At 34.2% G+C, this 21,616-nt stretch overlaps 1 protein-coding gene across 1 annotated transcript; it reads left to right on the top strand.

Moving 5' to 3' along the window:
* The first annotated feature begins 469 nt into the window (after positions 1 to 469).
* On the top strand, positions 470 to 20,607 carry LOC137400943 (hepatic sodium/bile acid cotransporter-like). The gene is made up of 10 exons (XM_068087281.1): positions 470 to 677; positions 2,492 to 2,659; positions 9,667 to 9,872; positions 11,141 to 11,287; positions 11,759 to 11,933; positions 13,193 to 13,411; positions 15,713 to 15,796; positions 16,162 to 16,309; positions 16,877 to 17,033; positions 20,548 to 20,607. Exons 1-10 carry the CDS (start codon positions 470 to 472, stop codon positions 20,605 to 20,607), a joined length of 1,572 nt encoding a protein of 523 aa, XP_067943382.1.
* The last annotated feature ends 1,009 nt before the right edge of the window (positions 20,608 to 21,616 follow it).

The raw sequence follows: 21,616 nt of genomic DNA, 5'->3' as shown, positions 1-21,616 counted from the left end.
ATTTCATGAAAGCAGTATTTGAATATCCTGGTGGGTTTTCTAAATCAACCACAGGTTATGCTTATGTTCAATTGCCAGTTTCTTCAATGCTCAGCAAATGGTCAATTGATATGCCGTGCTGTAGATGATAATCTTCAATACCTGGGTATTGACAGGAAGGATTTTTGCTTGCTCTTATTGGATGCAGCCCGATACATGCAGGCTGCAGGCAAAACACTCAAGCAGCTGCATCCACGCCTTTTTCATGTCATTTGTATGGCACACCTGTTGCCTAATTGTGCTATAAAGGTAAGAACCCAGTTTATTGCTGTTGATGAACTCATTGCAAGAGTTAAAGATTCTATTGTAAAAATTAAAAAGTAAAAGCTTTTTTTCCGGAAATTGGGAGTCCCCCATTGTCACGAGATGGGCAAGTTGGTTGGATGCAGCACACTATTATGCAGTGAAATTGTCACAAGTAGTCACCATCATGGAGAGCTTTGGCGGCAGTGGAGTTATAGTCGAGCAAGCCAACACGAGTGTTCAGCATCCAGAGTTAACTCGACGGCTGTTGGAGATACAGCTTCAATATACAGGACTAGCTAATCTAGTCACAAAAATGGAGCGCTCGGAATACGCTGTCACTCAAGCTTACAGCTTACAAGATGTAAAAGGCTTGAATTATGGTGACAACAAATGTAAGATAGGAGAAAATATTGCCAAGCGGCTGCAAGAAAATGACATGGTCAGCTTAATTTCTATGTCAATGGAAGATATATCTTTGTTACTATACAGCCTGTTACAAAACTGTCAACCCACATCAGCATCTGTAAAGAAGCTTTTTCCTGATAGGAAAGCTTCTGACAAGACAGAAATTTCAAACAAGAAAACATTTCTAATTACTTGACAGTAGGCTATATTACAATGCATCCAATATGTAGCTACGTGTGTTAATGTTATATTTTCAAACTACGCTTAGACAGCTTGATTTGTTAATTAATTAGAAAACTAGGTATTTTAAATTTAAAGATTTTAAATTTAAATTTTAAATTTCAATTTCACAAAACAATGAAGTCAATTTTTGTGATTTTGAGGTCAATAAAAAGTTAGCCCTAGTCAATAGACTTTAAAAATTACTAAAGACATCATAGAATAAACCTTGAAATATTTTAGTACAGTAAAAATTAATGAAAGATTATAATACTCATTTTTAATATTCTGAACTTTGAGATAATGTGCCCACATTCAAACTACTATAATTATGCAACTACTATAACTACTAGCAACATACGTCTATCAATGCTTTTAAATGAGGCTTTATTGAGGCTTTAATTTATTAAACATGCGCAAAACATTTTTCTCATGTTATGAAGTTTGAAAAATACAGTTGTTTGACAAAGTTTGAAAACCTAAGCAGTTGTTTTTATTTTCTCTTAAATTATTTCAAAAACACAAAACATTTCTCTAATGATACGTAGTTTGAAAGTTAGAATGGCAAATGTTGTTATATGTTAACCAAAAACCAGTTTTCTGTCCAAATACTTTTTTACCACCCGGGCAACACCGAGTATTACAACTAGTAAACTACTTAAAAACTTTTAGAGCAACAGTAGGGTTAGTAATAAAAGTTTGCACTTACAAAGCTTCAAGTGCTTGAAAATTTAAAAAGTATAATTTAAAATCCAATTCTGTTGTGATTTTCCAAGATAAAATATATAAAAAGCTTTACACCTCCAGTCTCTGGTGTGCAAAACTCTATACTCAGAAATCCTTAGATATTAATAGCCCTGTTAAAAAAGCCTACTCCATCAGCTTATTAGATGACATCACTACGAAAAATAGCCCCTGCCAAATACGAGTTGTACTGTCAGCAGTACGGCTAGCAGTTACCACAGGTTAATTGCACTGTAATCCACTCTCACTATAAGATGCCAGCTAGTTCAAATATAAGGGTCTGTAAGTTGCTTCAAGCATAAATAAATCTACATTGGTGCTATGCCAGCCTATTTTAACTGTTCTTATTGTTGTTAGGATGCAAGCAGAGTACCTCATCATAAATCCGCCATTCTGGCTACCACTTGGACTATAAAACGGCTTCATAACAAGTGCACCTTTTGGTGACAGAAGTAGTGATGAGAACAATCTATTGTAGCAACTTCAATTGAACGTCATCATCATTATTCCTTTTCATAGCCTTAAAATCCACATCCATTATGTTTGTTCATGGGCTTTTAGCCGCAGCTAAATAACTCATTGAATGGCATAGCTACTGTACAATCATGACACCATGACTGATGTTTGGTTTTGCCTGAAGGAGTTACAGGTAGTGCCTCGGGGAAAATTTGGTAGTATGCAGTAGCTCTTAGTGGGAATGACCTATTTCTTATACAATCGTTATGCAAATAGTCTCACAGTTCTTAGATTGTTGCTTGCTCTCATTGCATGATTAGCAGGCAGCAAAAAATGTTCAGATTTATAATCATCTGCTTATGTCTGGGTCACCTTCTACCAGTTGGTGGTCAAGAGTTGATGATTTCACCAATTGTATCAGGGTCCATAGAGGTAGACAAAAAACTAACAACTTTTATTGAGGGTACCATCCAGTTCTTAGACTTCAGACTCATTCATTGCTTGGACAACGACACCGATTTACGCAATCTCGGAGTATCCCTTAAAGAAGGTAAGTTAAGGTTTATGTAGAATTAAACCTAATCTTCAAACTTCTTTGAAAGATACAGAAAGTATGATTACTAACATAACCTGCCTTGTTAGCTAGTAGGTCGTTGAGATTGTGATTGATGATTTATAGTACGCAAACAATAGATTTTGCTGATTGTTTTATTTTGTAATTTCTACCCGAAATCACAGACCAAAATGTATGTTTTGCTCTTTTTGCACTAAAACCTAAATATTCCTTAAGCAAAGTAAGACTTGCCTGTTTGTATTTGATAAAATTCAGTATCTCGTTAGAGTATCAGCAAATGCTTTTTTAAAGAATGAGATGAGCACTTATGACAAATTCAAAAGTTAACTTTCATCATTTCATGCTTTAGTTATAAAATGTAGCACAAAATTTATCTTAGTTTGTGCATATTACGGTTTTTGAGTTTTTATTTAGCAATTTTTTATAGCGTGAGAAAAATTCATAAAAGCTGCAAAACTATTTAAAAAGATTTTAGTGCAAAGTTCTAACCATTAAAATGCGAATCAAGTTATAGTTTCTTAAAACCGTTTATATCTTTAGTATATGTACCTTGTTGTAGGCAATTGCTATGACTATCTTATTCTGATCCTAATGATGAGGGCTTCATAAAAAAGTTTATATATGCGCCACTTCATACCAAAAGCTTTCAGATAATACGGTGTAGAAGTTCAATGACATGTTCATTTACGCTTACGTGAAATCCTAAAATATCTACATTATTAAATCACACTCTCTCATTGTGTGTCTGTCTGTTAGTCTGCATAGATGGTACGCGCTTATACATTTTCTAGTAGATTTTATCAATACCTTGCACACATATGCTCCACACCTTGCATCATCCAGCCAAAAACAATTGGTTCTAAAACTCTATCTGATTTTTGAGAACCAGCCCCTTAAGCATCTGCCTGCGAGCTCTGCAATTGAAACTTTTAAAAAACTCCATCGACAGGTTTACTGCTAATTAGGGTAAAATGATGTGCATTCTAACTCATCATCTACACTTGTGTAGTTGCAGAGACCCTATTAAAAGCTCACAATATGTCTATTGCTTTTTTTACATATATTAGAACTATACTCAGATAGAGTGATTTTGTCAGCTGAACTGCGTCTCCTCATTTTCCTGAACCAGCAACTTTTTGCCAGCTATTTTACCAAATTGTCGAGCAAAGTAAATTACCTTCAATTTGAAATTTAAATTAAATTAAAATTAAAATCAACCTACCTGTTATAGTAAAAGAATAAATATCTAGAAAGAAAGAGGGTAAGCAAGATAATTAATTTTGTGTTTGTTGAAGTTGGTCACCTTTTGTCTGTCTGCTAGACCTTTCTGATTTTTCTCATAGCTTGGAAACATTTATAAATAATTCATATGACTATCCATCGCAAACTTTAACTGTAGTTGTTATTTAAGGTTGTTTTTTCTTCGCAACAGCATCATTTATAAGCTTCCTGCACCAAATGTGTCTGTATGATGGTTTTTTAAAGAGCTAAATGCAAGTTTTTAATTGGCCAGTAATCTGTGAGTGTCTTAGTGGGAGCCGTGAGAACCAAAATAGAGTTTTTATATTATTGGCTTGATAAAAATCACTAGAAATAGTTGCCAGCTAACTCTAAGCTTAGTTTTTCAATAACGATATCTAGTACTACCACAAAATTTGCTGCATTTACCTAAAGCTTTAGTCAAGCCCTAGTAGAACGTATATACTTATTAGCTGGTAACAACCCACTTGGCGGTGCCATGATTGTATGAAAGGTGTAGAAGAATTTCATGCGATGAACATGAATAACTTTAATTTGTGTAACTGGAAGACTTGCGGACTAATTGTTTTTGTTGCAAATTGTGAGAGGTAACTAGTTGTTCAGTACTCATTTCCCAGCTGAGTGAATTTACTTTCATTTCACACAGTGTTCTTCACTATGTACACTCTTGTTATACAATGAAAGCATATAATATTTTTCAATACATTTGCTTATTGATAATTGTGAACAGCCAGCTCGTTTGTCAAGGTTGGCAGCTCAATAGAACTCACTCAAGCATACACAAACCAATACAATGGAATCAACTTGTAAATCAAATTATTTTATGGTGACCTATTTGGTTACACTAATCTGCAAAATCTTGTCATAGGTTAGGTAAGTAGGTCTCCTGAACAGGACACCGACTTGATTAAGTCTAGTTTTCTTTTTTAAAACGTAGATATAATCTAACCTACTCAAGAGTTTAATTATGCTATTCAAAAAATTCCTGTGCCAAGGCTCGAGGTATTCAAAGCATGCAATCATAACAAGGATAGTTTAAAGTGTGCCCAGCATCACATCAAGTGAAAAGACTTTATGTTTATCATAGAAATAGCGGTGAGCCCGACATGACCAGTATTGTTTTAGCAGCCTGCAGATTGGTAGTTAAGAGGCCTGCTTTCAGGAACTAGACGGAGTTTTGAAACCAAAGATTTTTTGTGACCTGATGAAAAGCACGGAGCATGTGTATGTGAAATGGAGACAAAACCAACTAAAAATGTTGAAAAGCAGTACCTATGCAGAATAACAGACAGAAAAAGTGTAGTTATGCATGAAATAGTTATAGAACCTGCCATTTCATACTTCATCAGTTTCTGCACTAATAATTTCCTCAGCCACAAAACATTCAGAAATGACATAAATACTTTGTTAATTTGAATAAAACTGACCAGTTGCCATAACATGGCGCTAGTAGCTACATACTTCACAGGTCGGTATTGAAGTCAACAAAAGGGTGCGGGTCAAGTTACTAATGTTATGTTTGCATGAGTACCCGGGGCTCAAACAGTATTACTATTACTGCATTCATGTTGTTGAAATGACCAGCAGATTTAGTTAGATGAAAAGCAAGCTCCCGTTTTCAAAGAAAGAAAGGTACCTTTTAAACGCAGTTTTAAAAATCATTTAGGAACTCTCAAGGGCAATACCATTGCCAGTAAAAGCTTTATTATAAATATAGATTTATGTCACAGCGTGGGTTCTTATAAAAGGTCTGAAATTTTATGAGTCTATGTAATGCTTTTTATATAGCTGTGCCAGTTGTTTAGCTTTATGCATTGTGATTCTTTTTGTTCCTGCATGCAAGAAATCACAAATTCTTATTTCCGCAAATCAAATCGTGGCATCTACTGTAAAAGCTGTCTTATTAAAACATGTTTTTTTTGAAGACCGAAATTACTAAGCAATTAATTGCCATGGTTTGGGCAGCAACCAGTTTTAGAATATTGACTGCAAATTCGCTTTAAACGCACACTAGTTTACCTCTATCAATTTACACCCTGTCAGGTATGTATGTGCCCGCATACTCCTGCATGCACATGCTCTTCAGATAACCTCAACCAACTAGCTGCAAGCCAATGAACACAAAGTATAAGTAAATAAATTACAGCTAGACATTTATTTAGATATGGTTATTTATTACAAATAAAATTAAAATTAAGAAAGATTAGTTATAAGTTAGTTATAATAAAGTGTGGCAAATCAGAACACTTGACACAGAATTACAGAAAAAAACATCTTTCATATAATTTTAGAGCCAAATAGTTTGGAATGATAATGTTATTATTTCAACTAGAATTTCAAAAGTGTACCGGTTGTAACTGGTGTTATAGCTTGGTTACCTAGCTAAGAGTTTTCAAGTTAGAATGAGTTTGATTGAAATGTATTTATTGCTAAAACAATTGATCGCTGCATTTTGGTTGGCAAAAATAACTGATCACTGCATTTTGGTTGACCAAAACAGCCTCTCCAACTAGTAAGCTTGTAAACAGCCAATGACCAACCATGATGCTCTTCATTAGTTAAATTACTTGGCTTGAAAAAATTGTCACAGAAGATTGATAAATAGAAATTACTTGCTTGTCAGTGAGTGGACGCATGTAAAATATAAATTGTTTATTGCTGACATCACCTGGTCTTTTTTGAACCATTTTCTACTTACATTTACAACAGACAACTAAAGTATATTAGAAATTACTCTGCAAATTTATATTAAACTATGTTAATCTACAATGATTATTAAAAACTTTAGTGTACACATTTGTATTTCTGGCGGGTTGTCACTACCAGCTTTTTAATAGATTTGATTGGTGAGTGTCAATCAGTAATAGTTTTTGTAACAAGTTCTCATCCGCTCCCAAACATGGTAACTCAATTAGAGATATGCTTCATTATCAATAAAAACAATAAGCACTACAAAAGGTTTCTAGAAATGATGCACCTCTATTAGCAGTTATATTTGTTTATGGAGTACATCTATTGTGTAAATTGTTGTTCTTGCTACTATTGTTCAACAGTTGCTTTATTCAATATGCCTCTATCTTGTTTGCACACAGCTCACACACAAAGATCAATATTTTCAAACTCAGTCATCAAGTGTTGCTTTCCAATAAATGCATGCATCTATAAAGTGACACGAACCATCTAATACTGTTCTTAACTAATTGAATAAATGCTGGCAAAGGAATGACTAGGTGTGAGCTGCAACTCACTAACTGCCCTTTAACTTAAGTATTTGAAAGAAAAGTTTTTCATTTTTGGGAGACATCAAAAAATTTAGAAAGACACTAGGTTTACGAAGAGCATTTGAGTTTCGTGTATGTATTTTTATTAATCTTTATAGCTCAACCACTAAATAATGGTCTGGAATTGCGAAGGGCAATGAGAAAACCTAATATAATGCTTTCAACTAAGAGCATTGTAGCTGACCAACTTTTCAGATTTTCAACTCGTCAAGTTTTCAATTTCGGAAAAGTGGGTTTTGTCGTGTCTAGTTGTAAAGCTGTGTACCTTGCTTAAAAGTTTAAAATAAACACAGAAGTTATTAAAGTGTGCGCAATGATTGCAATCAAATTTGTCCAAAAAGGTTTCTTCAAGAATATAAATGCATATCTTTGTAATGGCTGTAACTCAAGCGGATATCATATCCTTCCATGGTTTATATCAGGCTACCAATTCTGGTTGAAAAACAGTTCCAGTTTAATATGACCATGGGTTCAAATATTTTGCTGGTAAAAAGTGGCTGCATCAAATTGGTTGTGATTTTTAAATTTGCTAGAGTGTGCATACCTCAAAACAACTCAAATGTAAAACTTTACCTAAAGATTTAAAAAAAATATTTTATGTGGTTTTAAAAAAGTAGCATAAAAATAAAATTATAATCTTTCAACAAATTTAATTATATCTCAAACTACCCAAAGCATTTTATTTATGTAAATCTGTTAAAACTTTTGCTAGCATTGTTCTTGCATCATCATCTTTTCTAAAACCGGGCAGTAGTTTTGATTTCATTGATAGCAAGAATAGCAGCAAATAGTTTGGAACAGCCATAACCATGGCAATAGTATATATTTTACATTAGTCTCAAACTTCCACCTAATTTTTACTGTAATATGAGTTCATTTCTTTGTTCAAGGTCATAGTTGAAGGTTGAAAACAAGATTGCATTATGGCAGGTTCAACCTCACAAAGGCTTGGTATATAGTATAGTTAAGTCAAACTCACTAAATTCGCCTTAATAAAATGACACTAAACATGCACCAATCTATCGCCTTACAGCATTTCAGAATAATTGTGCACATACTTATTAGCTGTGCTTGATTGGCACACCTGATGGTCTCCCACAGCACGCTAGACTGCCAAGTACAGAAACTTATAAATTGTGATTTTTACTTTCTGATTGTATTAGTTTCAAAGCGATTTTGCTGTAACAATAGTTTGTAAACTTAGAAGATAGATATCTGTCTCTAACAGGATAAAAGTAAAACTGAGTAATGTAGAGAGTTCTTCCTAAACCTATGACTACAGATGAATACTTCTCTTAGCTTCAACTTTCTGTTACTGGAATATAGTGTGCATGCTGACTCGGCATTAGTCACCATGGTTAGTCTGGTTATTGTAAGTTATATCAATTGATATTTGTCTCACAGCACATACAATGCATAGAAACCAAGTCAAGTGTCTCAGGAAACTTTAAAAAATAAATATGTTTCCTTTTGCCTGTTGAGCAGTCTCTACTGTTGCAGGTAAAATTTCTTTGTTTAAACCGTGGCAATATGCAATAATAATGTCTTAATAATTAAAATTGTTTTCAATCAAGTTAGATAGATATAACTAGCGAATATATATCTATAAAATAATATTGCAAAGCATTCAGTGCTACACTACTGTTTGTTGAATTTTCCAACATTGAAATACAAGCCGATTTATATAACTTTATTAAAATTACTAATTTTATTTCAAGCAGAAATGTTTTAAAAGTTTTGTTACACAAGCGTCATAAAAAATAAAAAGGCAACAGCTAGGCAACCACACCGAATAAATAGTTTGATGTATAAGGTTTAAAATATTTTTTTTGCTAAGAGAACGCTTGAGGTGGAAGATTGTTAAAGCAGCAATATTTGCAAATAACTGTTAGATGTTGTAGACAATTAGTTCATACCATGTAAGATGAAATGAGTTGAACACCTGTAATTATCATGTAAACAATGAGGGCGCAAACTATAAAAGATCTTGGTTCATCGAGAACCAATGTAACATGTAACAAATGACCATTTTTAAAAGATAAAGCAGCTTACAGAACTGGGCAGGTTGGTTAAACTGGTTTGTTGCCGTTGAGTACATCTGATGGAATGTAAAATTAGCTTTGCTAAGTTTCTATACAACGATAGTGGAGCAACACCTGGATGTGCCATTAACCAAATGCTACGCTGGGCTGACCCATAGATCCTGTACCTGTAGGGCGCTATAGTATAGCAATAGTTGTACGACGCCTTATCTCAAGGTGTTATTTTGCTATACAAGCAACAGGAAAGCAAGGCCCATGAGACCACAAGTTCAAGGTCGCTGGAGATGTGGGAATGTGTCACTCCACTAGCACTGTATAGAAACTTAACTTGTCTAGTACTACTAACGCTGCCGTTAATCTTCCTCTGACAGTTTTAATTGACTCAATGCATCTATTTTAGGTCATGAGCGAACCCTCGATTATCCCATTACTGTACATGGTGTGCCATGCCTTACCAATGATACAGATGTGTTGGGAGTAAATGCTTCCATTAGTGCTAAAAACCTCGGATTTGTGACCTTGACATTTCAAGATGAAGAATCTCATGATTTTTATAGGGATTATTCTCTCGGTGTTAGAAGGCCACCTCCAAAGCCTCAAGATACGGTAGAGCTCATCTATTAGGCTATCCATTTATTTCTGTTTAAGTGTAATTTTGAAGTATCAAACTTCCAACTCAAAATATCAAAAAATCTTAAATTCGTCGCAGTAAAAGGTGACCATAAAGGTTAGAATCTCTGAGATGAATCATTAGAAAGTGAGGATAATATAGATCTGTTGAGAGATGATATAGGCTAAGAAAACATTACCAAAGTTTGTTTTCGACGAAGATTTATTACATACTATTGGTCACAAATAGAAACAAAGAGGTGATGTCATGGTTTATAAAATCAAGGAAAATTGGCTCAGCTGTTTAACCACAATATAAAATATATGCAGAGGGCTACAAGAATGAAAATAATAAAATGCTATCATTTGTTTAATTATTAATCTTTTACAGTGCTTGATAAAAAAGAGATCAATTCGGCAAGGATATGCCGAAAGGTCACGAAAATAAAAAAAAGTGCTGCTTTGTAACAACTATGATGAATTGCTTTGTTCTGTCATTATCTTCGTACTCAAATATTAAAGTATTATAACTGCAAAAGAACCTTCCACTCTGTAAGTCTCTTTATAGTGTGAAATTTTTTGTTTTGAAGGAGAATATTAAACATTTGGTTGTTAGGAACTACATGTCAGAAATAGGCAAGCAGTCGACAGTTGCTATGGCAACACATTTTGCTTTTAATGACCTGTTGTAAGCATCAATTACTAATGATCAGTCACATAACTGAATGTTCTCTGCTCCATCAGTTTTATTTCGACACATGACAGGAAGTAGACCAAGCAACATCGATTTAGTAGACTCACCTGTCTTTTATTTTAAACGTATTACATAATTTAAAATAGTCTAAGCCAGGTTGAAAGATGAATTTGCACAAACTTTTAGCAGATTTTGTTTCAAGTATCGATGTTCTTCTATTTTTTGCTGTTGTTTTTGATGTTTGAAGTGATCTGACTGCCAGGATGTTTCAAGACTAAAATTAACAAAACTTGAAAACTTTCCAATCAAGTGAAAGTGCAATTATGACATTTTTGGTTCAAAAAGACTGCATCCTTGCAGTCAGATCACCTCAAACATTAAAAACCATCGCAAATGATAGAAAAACCTCAATACTTTCTGATCAAATCTACTCACATTTTGTACAAGTTCATCTTGAGAGTTGCCCTTTCTAGAAGCAATTGACAACCCTGCAGTGACTTTTTAAGATAAGCTGACATGTCTCGAGAAGCTTTTCTGCTAATAATTATTTTTGGGTATCATTTCCTCTCAGGTGTACATCGTGGGAATCATGTTTCTAACAGCCCTGGCAACGTTCACATTTGGACTTACTCTGGAGCTGGAACGAGTAGCAAAATACCTAAAGAAACCAGTGGCTCCAGCTATTGGCGTAGCGTGCCAGTTTATTCTCATGCCTTTGGTTAGTATTTTGAGAGGTGGTATTCTGATAATCTATTTAATGTGAGGTCTACATTACTCATACCAAAAGCATTAAAATGGTTATCAATTTTACAAGCTCTTTCTTGGTAATTTAAGAAAACTGTTGACTGACTTTATGACACATGGCAGCAGTTTATGTTTAGTGTTTGGGTAATTAAAGTCCTTTACAGTTGTCTAGTTGTAAAACAGTATCCTAGCAGTTCAGTAGGTTTAATGTCTGTACTATAGGCTTTACATGCAATCATCCTGATAATGCCAACTGTGATAATGTGAATTGTACCCTGACAGGCGCCAAATTGTATCATTTCATTTCAAATAGGGATGTCTTGAAAAGTTTGCCATACAAGAACCATCAAACAAAGTTTTATATTTAGGAAGTTAGTCAACTAAAATAAATGGTTTGAAGTGTAGCAATTAAAATTTTAAGCCTAAAAAACTTAGCTTGTTATAGGTTGGATTTGCGATTGCTTCTACAATGGTCAACGAGCATGAGTCCCTGAAACTTGGTATCTTCGCATCGGCTACAGCTCCAGGAGGAGGTCTTTCCAACCTCTTTATCTTTGTTCTTAATGGAGACTTGGATCTGAGTATAACTATGACTTCTATTAGCACCTGCGCAGCTCTAGGTATGTTATTTCATAGCAAACCTAGTTTTCAGATTGATTACAAGAGAAGGAAACTCCAACTAGCCCATGCTTATTTATGTATGCTCTATTAAGTATTTTCACTGTATTAATAACAAGTATTGCCGCTCTAATTCAGTGGTGTGTGGTAATTCTACCAACAAATTCATTTGACTTACTTAAAAATATGATAGTTTAAAAACTCTGCTGTTGATTTAATAAACAGAAAAAATATGGAATAATGAGTTTTCTTCTCTTTTTCTAGTGACTGTCAGGATGAATGAAAAGACCACTATTGATTTTGCTTTTGATGTCATGAAATAAGCAGTTTTTGCAATGCATCTCTGAAACCCAACAAAAAATAACATCAACCTGTTAAAACATCAATTATTGCGTGTTTATTAACAGTATCATTAGTATATTTATTAGCTATAGCCTAAGAGCCTTGATTAGTTATTGCCTGAGCAGTAGAAAAAGTAAATGTATAACTCATAGCTATAGCTAAAGCTGACTTGTAAAATAAAAGTGCATTGCATAAATTAATATTTTTATTTTCGATGATAATAAAGAAAAACAAGTAATTTTTTACTATCTAGGCTGTGCAATGATTGGTTGCCGCGAGAGATTGGGTCATTTCAATTGATCAGCACTACAATACTGCCATTTGAATACAGTGCTCTTGGCTTACTAATTTGTTACCCTTTTCCTTATGACAATACTTTAGCACTTTTTCAAAATAATTTTTCACAAAATGTCAAAATACAAATCTATGAAAAAATTTGCGACATTACATGTTTCAGGATTATTGAGCATTAAAATACACTTGCTAGATGTTCCAGCTTTTTGTTTTAACATGCCAAACTTAGATAATTTTGATCTAGACGCCTAACATATGATGAAAATGTTTTGAAATCTTTGAAAGGTCTCATGCTATTGTTGAACTTTAGTAGTTAACTGTTATCAATACCTTAAGCGTTTAACTAAGGCTAGCAGCTTGTTCAGGTGTACTTGAACTACTGATTATGAAAACAGCAAGTGGCAAATAACGACAAAACGGAAGCTAACTATAGAATTAAATAACGCTTGTTTGATTAAATCGAGTGTCAATATGTTGGGCAGTAATGGCAAGGCCATATGATAACAGCTAACTATAATCTGTACATATTTCAACGGCTATTACAAAATAAACTAGAAACATCTAGGATATTTTGTGAAAGAGAACATAGCATTTCTAAAATAAAAAACATACCTTTGACTTTCAGCTTTCCTTCCACTCTGGATGTACACCATTGGTCGGTACATTCTTCAAGACTCTGATGTGAAGCTACCATTCGTTAATATTGTTCAAGCCTTGGCTCTGCTGGTTGTGCCTCTAGCCATAGGTGCTCTTATTAAGAGATTTCTACCAAAGGTAACAAAGGCTCTGTTATACATACAGAAGCCAGCAGTTGTGACTACCATGTGCTTCATTATTGGCTATGGTGAGTCTTTTACTAACAAATTCTAAGACTGTAGAGCTCATTAGAGATGTACTATGCTATCAATGGTTATTGTCGTATAATATACGACATTAACCATATATTTTGCTATATCATAGCATAATATATATATATATATGTATAATATAGCATTGCTATATTATATATTATTACTATATATTTTGCTATATTATAGCAAAATGAACCATAAGACAAAACATACAAATATTGGAGTTAATTATGTGTATTGAAAGTAAAAGCTGTATAAATATTAAGATTAAGTTGTTCTATAAGGTAAATTGGCACAGTTCTGGTGCGTGGTATCAGATGTCGTAGTTTTTGGGAAAAGTAGGTATGTATAAAATGATGGAACAGATTGGAGATAGAGCTGAACCATTAAAACAAACCACATTTTTTGAGGTCACTATATATGGTAGCCTGTCTTGACAAACTGTTGTTTTTGCGGAGTTTTCCCCTGTCGCGCAGGCGAGCAACAACAGCTTGTCACAAGACGTACTGCACCTGACGCATCAGCTGCACTGAAAGAGAGTTGTTTTCTTCCGTCTATGCGGCTTGGTTGCGATGTTATGTCGGTCGCTCCACTGGTAATCATAACGGATTTCGCGCAAAAATTTATGTAGAAAAAAATAAGATTACAACGTTTAACCAGCAACCAGTCTCTGCGGTAAACTTTAGTAGAACTTGAGAATTTAAGCAACAACAGCGACTAAACATGTCGTTAATTGTGCGCTCAGTCAGTGTAATTTCTATTTTTGTATCAGTCAGTTTTATTTGTTCTTATGGATTTTATTTTCAATTTATTTTATTCTTAAGTTTTACTAAAGTTTACAACAGAGTTGTAAACAACCAATAGTCTTTGGTTAAACGTTGTAATCTTATTTTTTTCTACATAAATTTTTGCGCGAAATCAGTTATGATTACCAATGGAGCGGCCGATATAACATCGCAACTAAGCCGCATAGACGGAAGAGAACAACTCCCTATAAGTGCAGCTGATGCATCAACTGCAGTACGTCTTGTGACAAGCTGTTGTGTTGCTCGCCTGCTCGATGGGAGACAACTCCGCAAAAACAACAGTTTGTCAAGACAAGCTATATATATGGCTACACGCATTAATGTTTTGTTTAGATGCAAGCTGTGGTAACGCAGTCATCGGCGAGTCCTTTTGCAGCACCTACATGTACATCTCATTGGCTAAGTCATTCGCTGTTCATTTGTAGCATTGTCAGATACCTTTTCATACAATATTGTTACGCATACATATAGTTTTGGATACAAATCAAAAAATTTTGCAACATTTTCTACGAGAAAATTGCATTTTGTGCATGCGAAAAATTACCTTAAAAGTTGATTTGCAACAAAAGTCACAATACAGTTATTTGGTATCAAAAAATTCATAATGTTCTACTCTGCTGTGTTGTAGGTGCAAAAAATGTAGAAATGTGACTACAAGCTCTTGAAAGCTCAAAAACGAACAGTTAATCACGGCCGTTAAAAAAATGCCCGTAGATTAGAATTCCTTTCCAAAAAGGCTCAAATGGGAAGTAACTGAACAAGATGGCTTCTGTTTACACTTTCATGCAACCTCATTCATTGAGAAATTTTCACAAATATGCTTCACGCATTCAATAAAACCCTGTCTATTGTCCTTACGCGTCTATTTCATCATCATTGTAATACTGTCACTTTGAGCACCGATATCTCAAAACCTACTGTAAAAATTTGTTTAATTTTTAACCTTAGCTCAAGGGTATGCATACATTCTCTAATAAACATGACGAGCCTTTTGGTCACCTGTGATAGTCAAAAAATGCTGCAGAAATTATTCACGCTTTTTGGCAGGAAGTATGGGTCCCACGATCAGATTACGACTAGACGATTAGATCAAGTCAAAACAAAACTGTAAAGTAGTGAGCATCTATATTTGATACGAGCTTTTCTGTAGAAACCGAAGTGTTTGTCATAAACTATTGCAAGGAGAAGTTTTATATTGAGCCTTTAATTGGCCTTTCAATTCACGTGATAACATCAGGTGTCAAAACAATAACCAAATCGTTTGATTACGTCAGAGAAATAAATTGATTCCAATCTACGGCGGTTTTTTGATAGCTGCGATTAACTGTTTGCTTTTGAGCTTTTAAGAGCTTGTAATCACATTTCCACATGATTTGCACCTACAACACAGCAGAGTAAGACATAATGAATCTTTTGATACCAAATAACTGTAATGTGAATTTTGTTGGAAGTCAGCCTTTAACATATTACAGTCTCTTTCCTTTGTAGGAACTTGGGTAAATTTGTACGCCTTCAAGCTTGTGTTTGTTGATCTTACGCTGACTCTCTGCTGTTTCTTCTTACCTTATGTTGGTAAGTTTCTAATTCAGTAATAGCAATACTTAGCTATGCTTTAATATGAAATACTTAGCTATGCTTTATAATGCAATACTTAACTATGCTTTACAATGCAATACTTGGCTATGCTTTACAAGGCAATACTTAGCTATGTTTTACAATGCAATACTTAGCTGCGCTTTACAATGCAATACTTAGCGGTGCTTTATGATGCAATACTTAGCTGTGCTTTACAATGCAATACTTAGCTGTGCTTTACAATGCAATACTTAGCTAAGCTTTACAATGCAATACTTAGCTATGCTTTACAATGCAATACTTAGCTATGCTTTCTCGCTATAAATTGAAATTCAGGCTCATCTGTGTTCTGTCATATTCAGGTGGGATATTTGGCTTCCTCATCGCCCTAGCCTGTCAGCAGGGACCAAAACTCTCCCTAACAATTGGAATAGAGACAGCAGTACAGAATCTCAATGTTGCTATCATACTGCTGCGAACCTCCCTTCCACCACCTTGGGGTGACATCAGGTCAGAAAATGATATATTGTTGCTTTCAAAACATCATTTTATAAACCAAAGATTTTCATGAGATGTTTTCACTTTCTAAGCTTGAACCTAAAAAACCAGCATTAGTGAAAAACCATGTTGAAAATGGTGTTGGTGAGTAACAAATACTTTTTACTTACTTTCCAAAATATATTTTGCTATATTTAACAAGTACTATTATATTTGTTTTTGTTTGTTGTGTTTGAAGCAATAATGGAATAAAAATTGTGACTAAATCAAGTTAAAAATTTATTGCAGTTTATGTTAATTGTCTTATCATACTTAAAGGTTGCTTGAGGTAGAACTCTATATTGAATGTGGCTGATTCTGTTTGCATTTAAGCTTTGTAGATTTTAGTTGTGTTTTGCTTCTTTATCCTAAGTTGGTAGAAACAAAGGTAAATTAGTTCAGGATGCATGGAGTTGTTTTCTCTCTCTTGAAGGAATATCACCGAGTTGGAAAGTCAAACCGTAATCTTTTCCCTTTCGCTTGCATAACAAGATAATGACTTGTCATATCACCGTATTTAGGTAATTGATTGGTTTTCAGCTCCGCCATTCCAATTGTCATCGTAATATGCACATTTGCACCATTTCCCTTCATGGCTGCTGGAAGGTTGATATATGTTCTGGTAAAAAAGAATAAGAAGGAAAAATATGATGTAACAAAGGAAGTAGCGGAGAACCCAGATGAACCAGATGCGGAGGTGAGTTTTTAAGTGTTCAAAGTGTAAAGTTGATCAACATGAACTTGCATTTTTTGTCAATCAACTTTTTTTAAAGTTGTATAATCTCATACAGAGCTATTATAAATGAATAATTCAAAAATTGTTAGAGAGCCTATAATCCCTTATCAAGAGAAGAGGATTTTGTGTACCGTGATGCAATTTAAAATTTTTGCATTATAAGTTTATTTTGGGCAATTCAAAGTGAAGTGTTTCGTCTTTCAAGTAAAAAAGTGCTGCTGTTAAAAATTCTCACCACGTCTTCACTAGAGGGAAGAAAAAAACTTTTTTAATGTGCCTCCGTGTATATATATATATATATATATAATAATAATGTAATATAATATAATAATGTAATATATTATATATAATAATGTAATATATATATATATATATATATGTATATATATATATATATATATATATATATGTATATATATGTATATATATATATGTATGGAGCCAGCTCAATGCCAAGAACCAAGTCATGGCAATAAATACCTACGCACTGCCAGTAATAAGATATCCAGCAGGCATAATAAAGTGGACTGAGGAAGCCAGAATATAGCAACAATATAGCAATAGAATATAGAAACAGATATAGCAACTCGTAAACTGCTGACCATGCATGGAGCACTCCACCCAAAATCTGATACTACTAGATTGTATCTCGATAGGAAAAATAGCGGTAGGGGACTCAGAAGTGTACAGCAGACAGTGAAAGAGGAGGAGTAAAGCATCAAAGCATATGCAGCCTCCATGGCTGGGCACTTCAGATAAGTTGCTAGCTGAATTTCAATTGGCTGCTCTTACAACGGACCTACCCCCTGATGATGAAGAAATTGGCTGGCACATGAAACCTCTTCATGGTGCTTACCACCAACAAATATCTAAGGTTGGCGATCTTCACCAGACATATATGTGGCTGAACAAAGGAAACCTAACGGCCAATACAGAGTCGCTAATCATGGCATCCCAGGAGCAAGTGCTTCCAATAAGGCAACTCCAAACAAAAATCTATCACACTAGAGACGATCCTAGATGCAGACTGTGCAAAGATGCACCTGAGACCATCCAACACATCGTCAGTGGATGCAAGCAGCTAGCAGGAAACGCACACTCTGAGCGGCATAATCATGTTGCAGGTGTTGTGTATAGAAGTCTATGTGATGAGTATGGCCTTAATAAACCACAACACTGGTGGGAAGCTCCTGGTAAGGTCAATGCAAATGACCGCGCTAAGATCCTCTGGGACTTCTACATCGGAACTGACAAGCATGTCCTAGCAAACCAACTAGATACAGTGGTGGTAGACAAGGAGAACAAGAGGGCTACTATAATAGATATAGCAGTACCCAATGACTACAATATAGCCAGCAAAGAAAAAGAAGAAGTAGAGAAATATCTTCCTCTTGGAGAAGAGATTGAAAAATGCTGGAATGTAAGAACAACTGTAATCCCAGTAGTCATTGGGGCACTGGGCGCAATAACACCGGCGCATAAAATGTGGCTTGCTCAAATACCAACAACAATCAACTCAGGTGAGTTGCAGAAAAGTGCGCTATTGGGAACAGCTAAGATCTTGAGGCGAGTGCTCAAACTCCCAGGTCTCTGGTAAGGCGTGGTCACATGAGCACCGAACCGAACTAAATGACGCAAAACGACGTCGCTCTCAGCTGTAAAAAGTTCGGCCGAAGACATTTCTAGCCGAAACGAACTATTTCGGTACTGCTCGAAATTTCGTGCTGAACCCTTGCTCTTATTGGCTGGTTAAAATTCTAGAATTCTAGCGAGCACGCGTCACATTTCTCCTTACATGCGAGTAAAGTTAAAAAAGAAATGGGACGATACTTTTATTTCGTTAAATAAACAACATGAAGCAATTTACGACAAGGTTCACCCGGACTTGTGATTGGGTTGCATAAATGTAAGATGTTGCACTTAAGTTTTGCATAAATGTAAAGGAATGGTTGTGATTTTCTTTCGTGTGGAATATAAGTAATGTGTCATATTCATCCTTATGAAATATCGTTGACTGATTTATTTATGTAAAACCACAGTACTATGATAAAGACTGATTTTGTTTGTTATGTACTCAGCATAGAAAAACATTCATATGTTAATAAAAAAATATAATTATGTTAATGGGAAGGGTTAGCAAAATCTTTGTATCGAGTGATTTATTTTGAGCAGCTGAACGTTCTTCTGATAAATCTGCTGTGTAATTATAATTTTTCCTCAAAGTTTTTTGTTTACAATAGAAATATTTAACTCAAATACATAAAAACTACTAATGAAACCGTGTCTTGTCTCTATACGTATGGTATCTAAGAAGCGAAGTTACTTCGGTGGCCGTGTGACATGTGCCCCGAACCGAACCAGCCTCCGAACCGAACCGGTCCTACGTCGGTTCGGTGCTCGTGTGACCACGCCTGTAGGAGACCCGAGTTAGAGCAGAATTTACCACCCATTCGGGGTGAGGAAACAATTTTATATATATATATATATATATATATATGTATACAGAGGCACACTAAAAAAGTTTTTTTCTTCCCTCTAGTGAAGAGGTGTTGAGAATTTATAACAGCAGCATTTTTTTTACATATATATAGCATATATATATACCTTGAGCGTCCATAAACTGAGAAAGCAACATAATCCTATATATAGAACTATTTTAGAGGCTTGGCCTTCTAAAGCCGAGGTGGCGTTTTTAGCCCAAGGGCCTAAAATCTAGTCGAGCACATGAGAGACACCTGCATGTACAACAACTGTATTTTAAGTTTCTCTAAAAATACATCTGTCTTGTGTTTTCGAATATATAATAACAATACAGTTATCCTAGACAAAACTCCATGGGAGTAGTAAATATATGTTTGAAAAAAATCGATATACATTAAAACTATAGCAATAAATGGTTTTAAGGACTACTTTTTAACAAACATTGCAAAAATATTTAGGTAATACATAGTCTCTTTAGGTCTTAACAGAACTACCGATAAAGCACTTTGCTTTTAATTAATTTAGTTTTTCAGATGTAAATTGAAAATAGAGTTTTATCTAAACGTATTTTTGCTAAAAAAAGATGATGAATAAAACTTGAAAAAAATTAAAAGTTGAATTATTGCATATTTAATGTAAATGTGTTTACTAGCATGAGTTGACTTCACTGCCATTTTTCTGTAAAAATATTGACAAGGCCTTTGACAATTAATGTTTTATACAAATTTGTTTGCAACTTTAAGTTTTCTTTAAAGTTTTTAGGACAATTTGACTAATATACTTTTTATGCCTGTTCAAGAACTAATCAACAAACTTATACGCTTAATTTTGCTGATAGAAGCGAGCTTTGATTTTTTTGAGTATTTAAATTAGTAACTGTGGCATGATTCACGCTTATGTTTTGAAAACAGTGAGAAAGACATCCAGACTTTTTAGCCAGCCAAGATGTGTGAAATCACAAAGTTGAAATACTTGTCAAAATACTATGTTTTAGATGAAGGAAGGAATAGACAATCCTATTCCAGTCACTAAAGAAGACTTTATCACCATTTAAAACAGGTCACTTAACCGCTGGACACGGACTAAATTATATACGAAGCCTTCATTAGCTTCAACTTTGTATCCATAACAATATAAACCTTAGATCTGTAACAAGTTAAACGTCATGTCTGGTACAGGTTACACTTTTTTATGCAAAAATTTAAACTGCAGATGTTCAACAATTTAAACCTAAAAGGCACATAAACTTAGATTTTGTTTCCACTCTATTTTATATGTATTTTCTGCACTAATATTTAGCTCATTTTTAACTAACATATTTTAACATTCTCATAAATGCTGACTTGTGTCTGTTGATATTTTGCTCTTATTTCCTTTCGACAGCCTGAAGAGATTGTTGAGAGGTTTTATAAATTACTGTTTGTAAACAATACAGATTATTTATTTTCTACAATTATTTGGAATTATCACTTCCTCTTATACAGTATTGCAAGTCGGTGAGTAATTTGTGTTTGTAGTTATGTGACTATTAATAATACTAACCTGTTGAATTCCAATAAGCTTTAATTTGTAGCCTGTGTACCTAATATCAGTGAGATGTACAAAGACAGGAGTAATAAAAACAATAACCGGGCTCAGATAATTAAAAGAACAAAATTGATCAAAGTAAACTTGTTAAACATCTGTTTTTAGCTTATTATTACTTTGTTAAACATTAAATTTTATTAAAATTTGTAGTAAATTTGTCATTAGACATTAGAAATTATTAAAGACATCATAATGCTCCTTAAATTATTTTAGTACAGTATAAATTGATGAAAGATTTTAATAATCATTTTTAATGGCCCGAACTTTGAGATAATGTGCCCTCTTTGCAGCATATGCAAACTACTATTATAATTATTGTAGCAACTTACGTCTATCAATGGCTTTAAATTTGGAAGTTCTTGTGCTTTAAACTCTGTTCAACTAACAGGCATCATTTTTACAAGTTTATAGTAGCCTGTTGCCTGGCAACAAACACTTCCTCTATTTCAAATTAGCCTAGCAAAATACACTGTTAT

The sequence above is a fragment of the Watersipora subatra genome, chromosome 7 (genome assembly GCF_963576615.1).
Source record: "Watersipora subatra chromosome 7, tzWatSuba1.1, whole genome shotgun sequence".
NCBI lineage: Eukaryota > Metazoa > Bryozoa > Gymnolaemata > Cheilostomatida > Watersiporidae > Watersipora > Watersipora subatra.
The sequence above is the reverse complement of the archived record's forward strand: the minus strand, read 5'-3'. Positions and strand labels throughout refer to the sequence as shown.

Bases quoted from the DNA above. Each gene is read 5' to 3' on its own strand.
- LOC137400943 (XM_068087281.1), top strand. From the start codon at position 470: ATGGAGAGCTTTGGCGGCAGTGGAGTTATAGTCGAGCAAGCCAACACG. The intron at 2,660-9,666 runs GTAAGTTAAGGT...CATCTATTTTAG, and splicing joins CGGAGTATCCCTTAAAGAAG to GTCATGAGCGAACCCTCGAT. The intron at 16,310-16,876 runs GTCAGAAAATGA...ATTGGTTTTCAG, and splicing joins CCACCTTGGGGTGACATCAG to CTCCGCCATTCCAATTGTCA.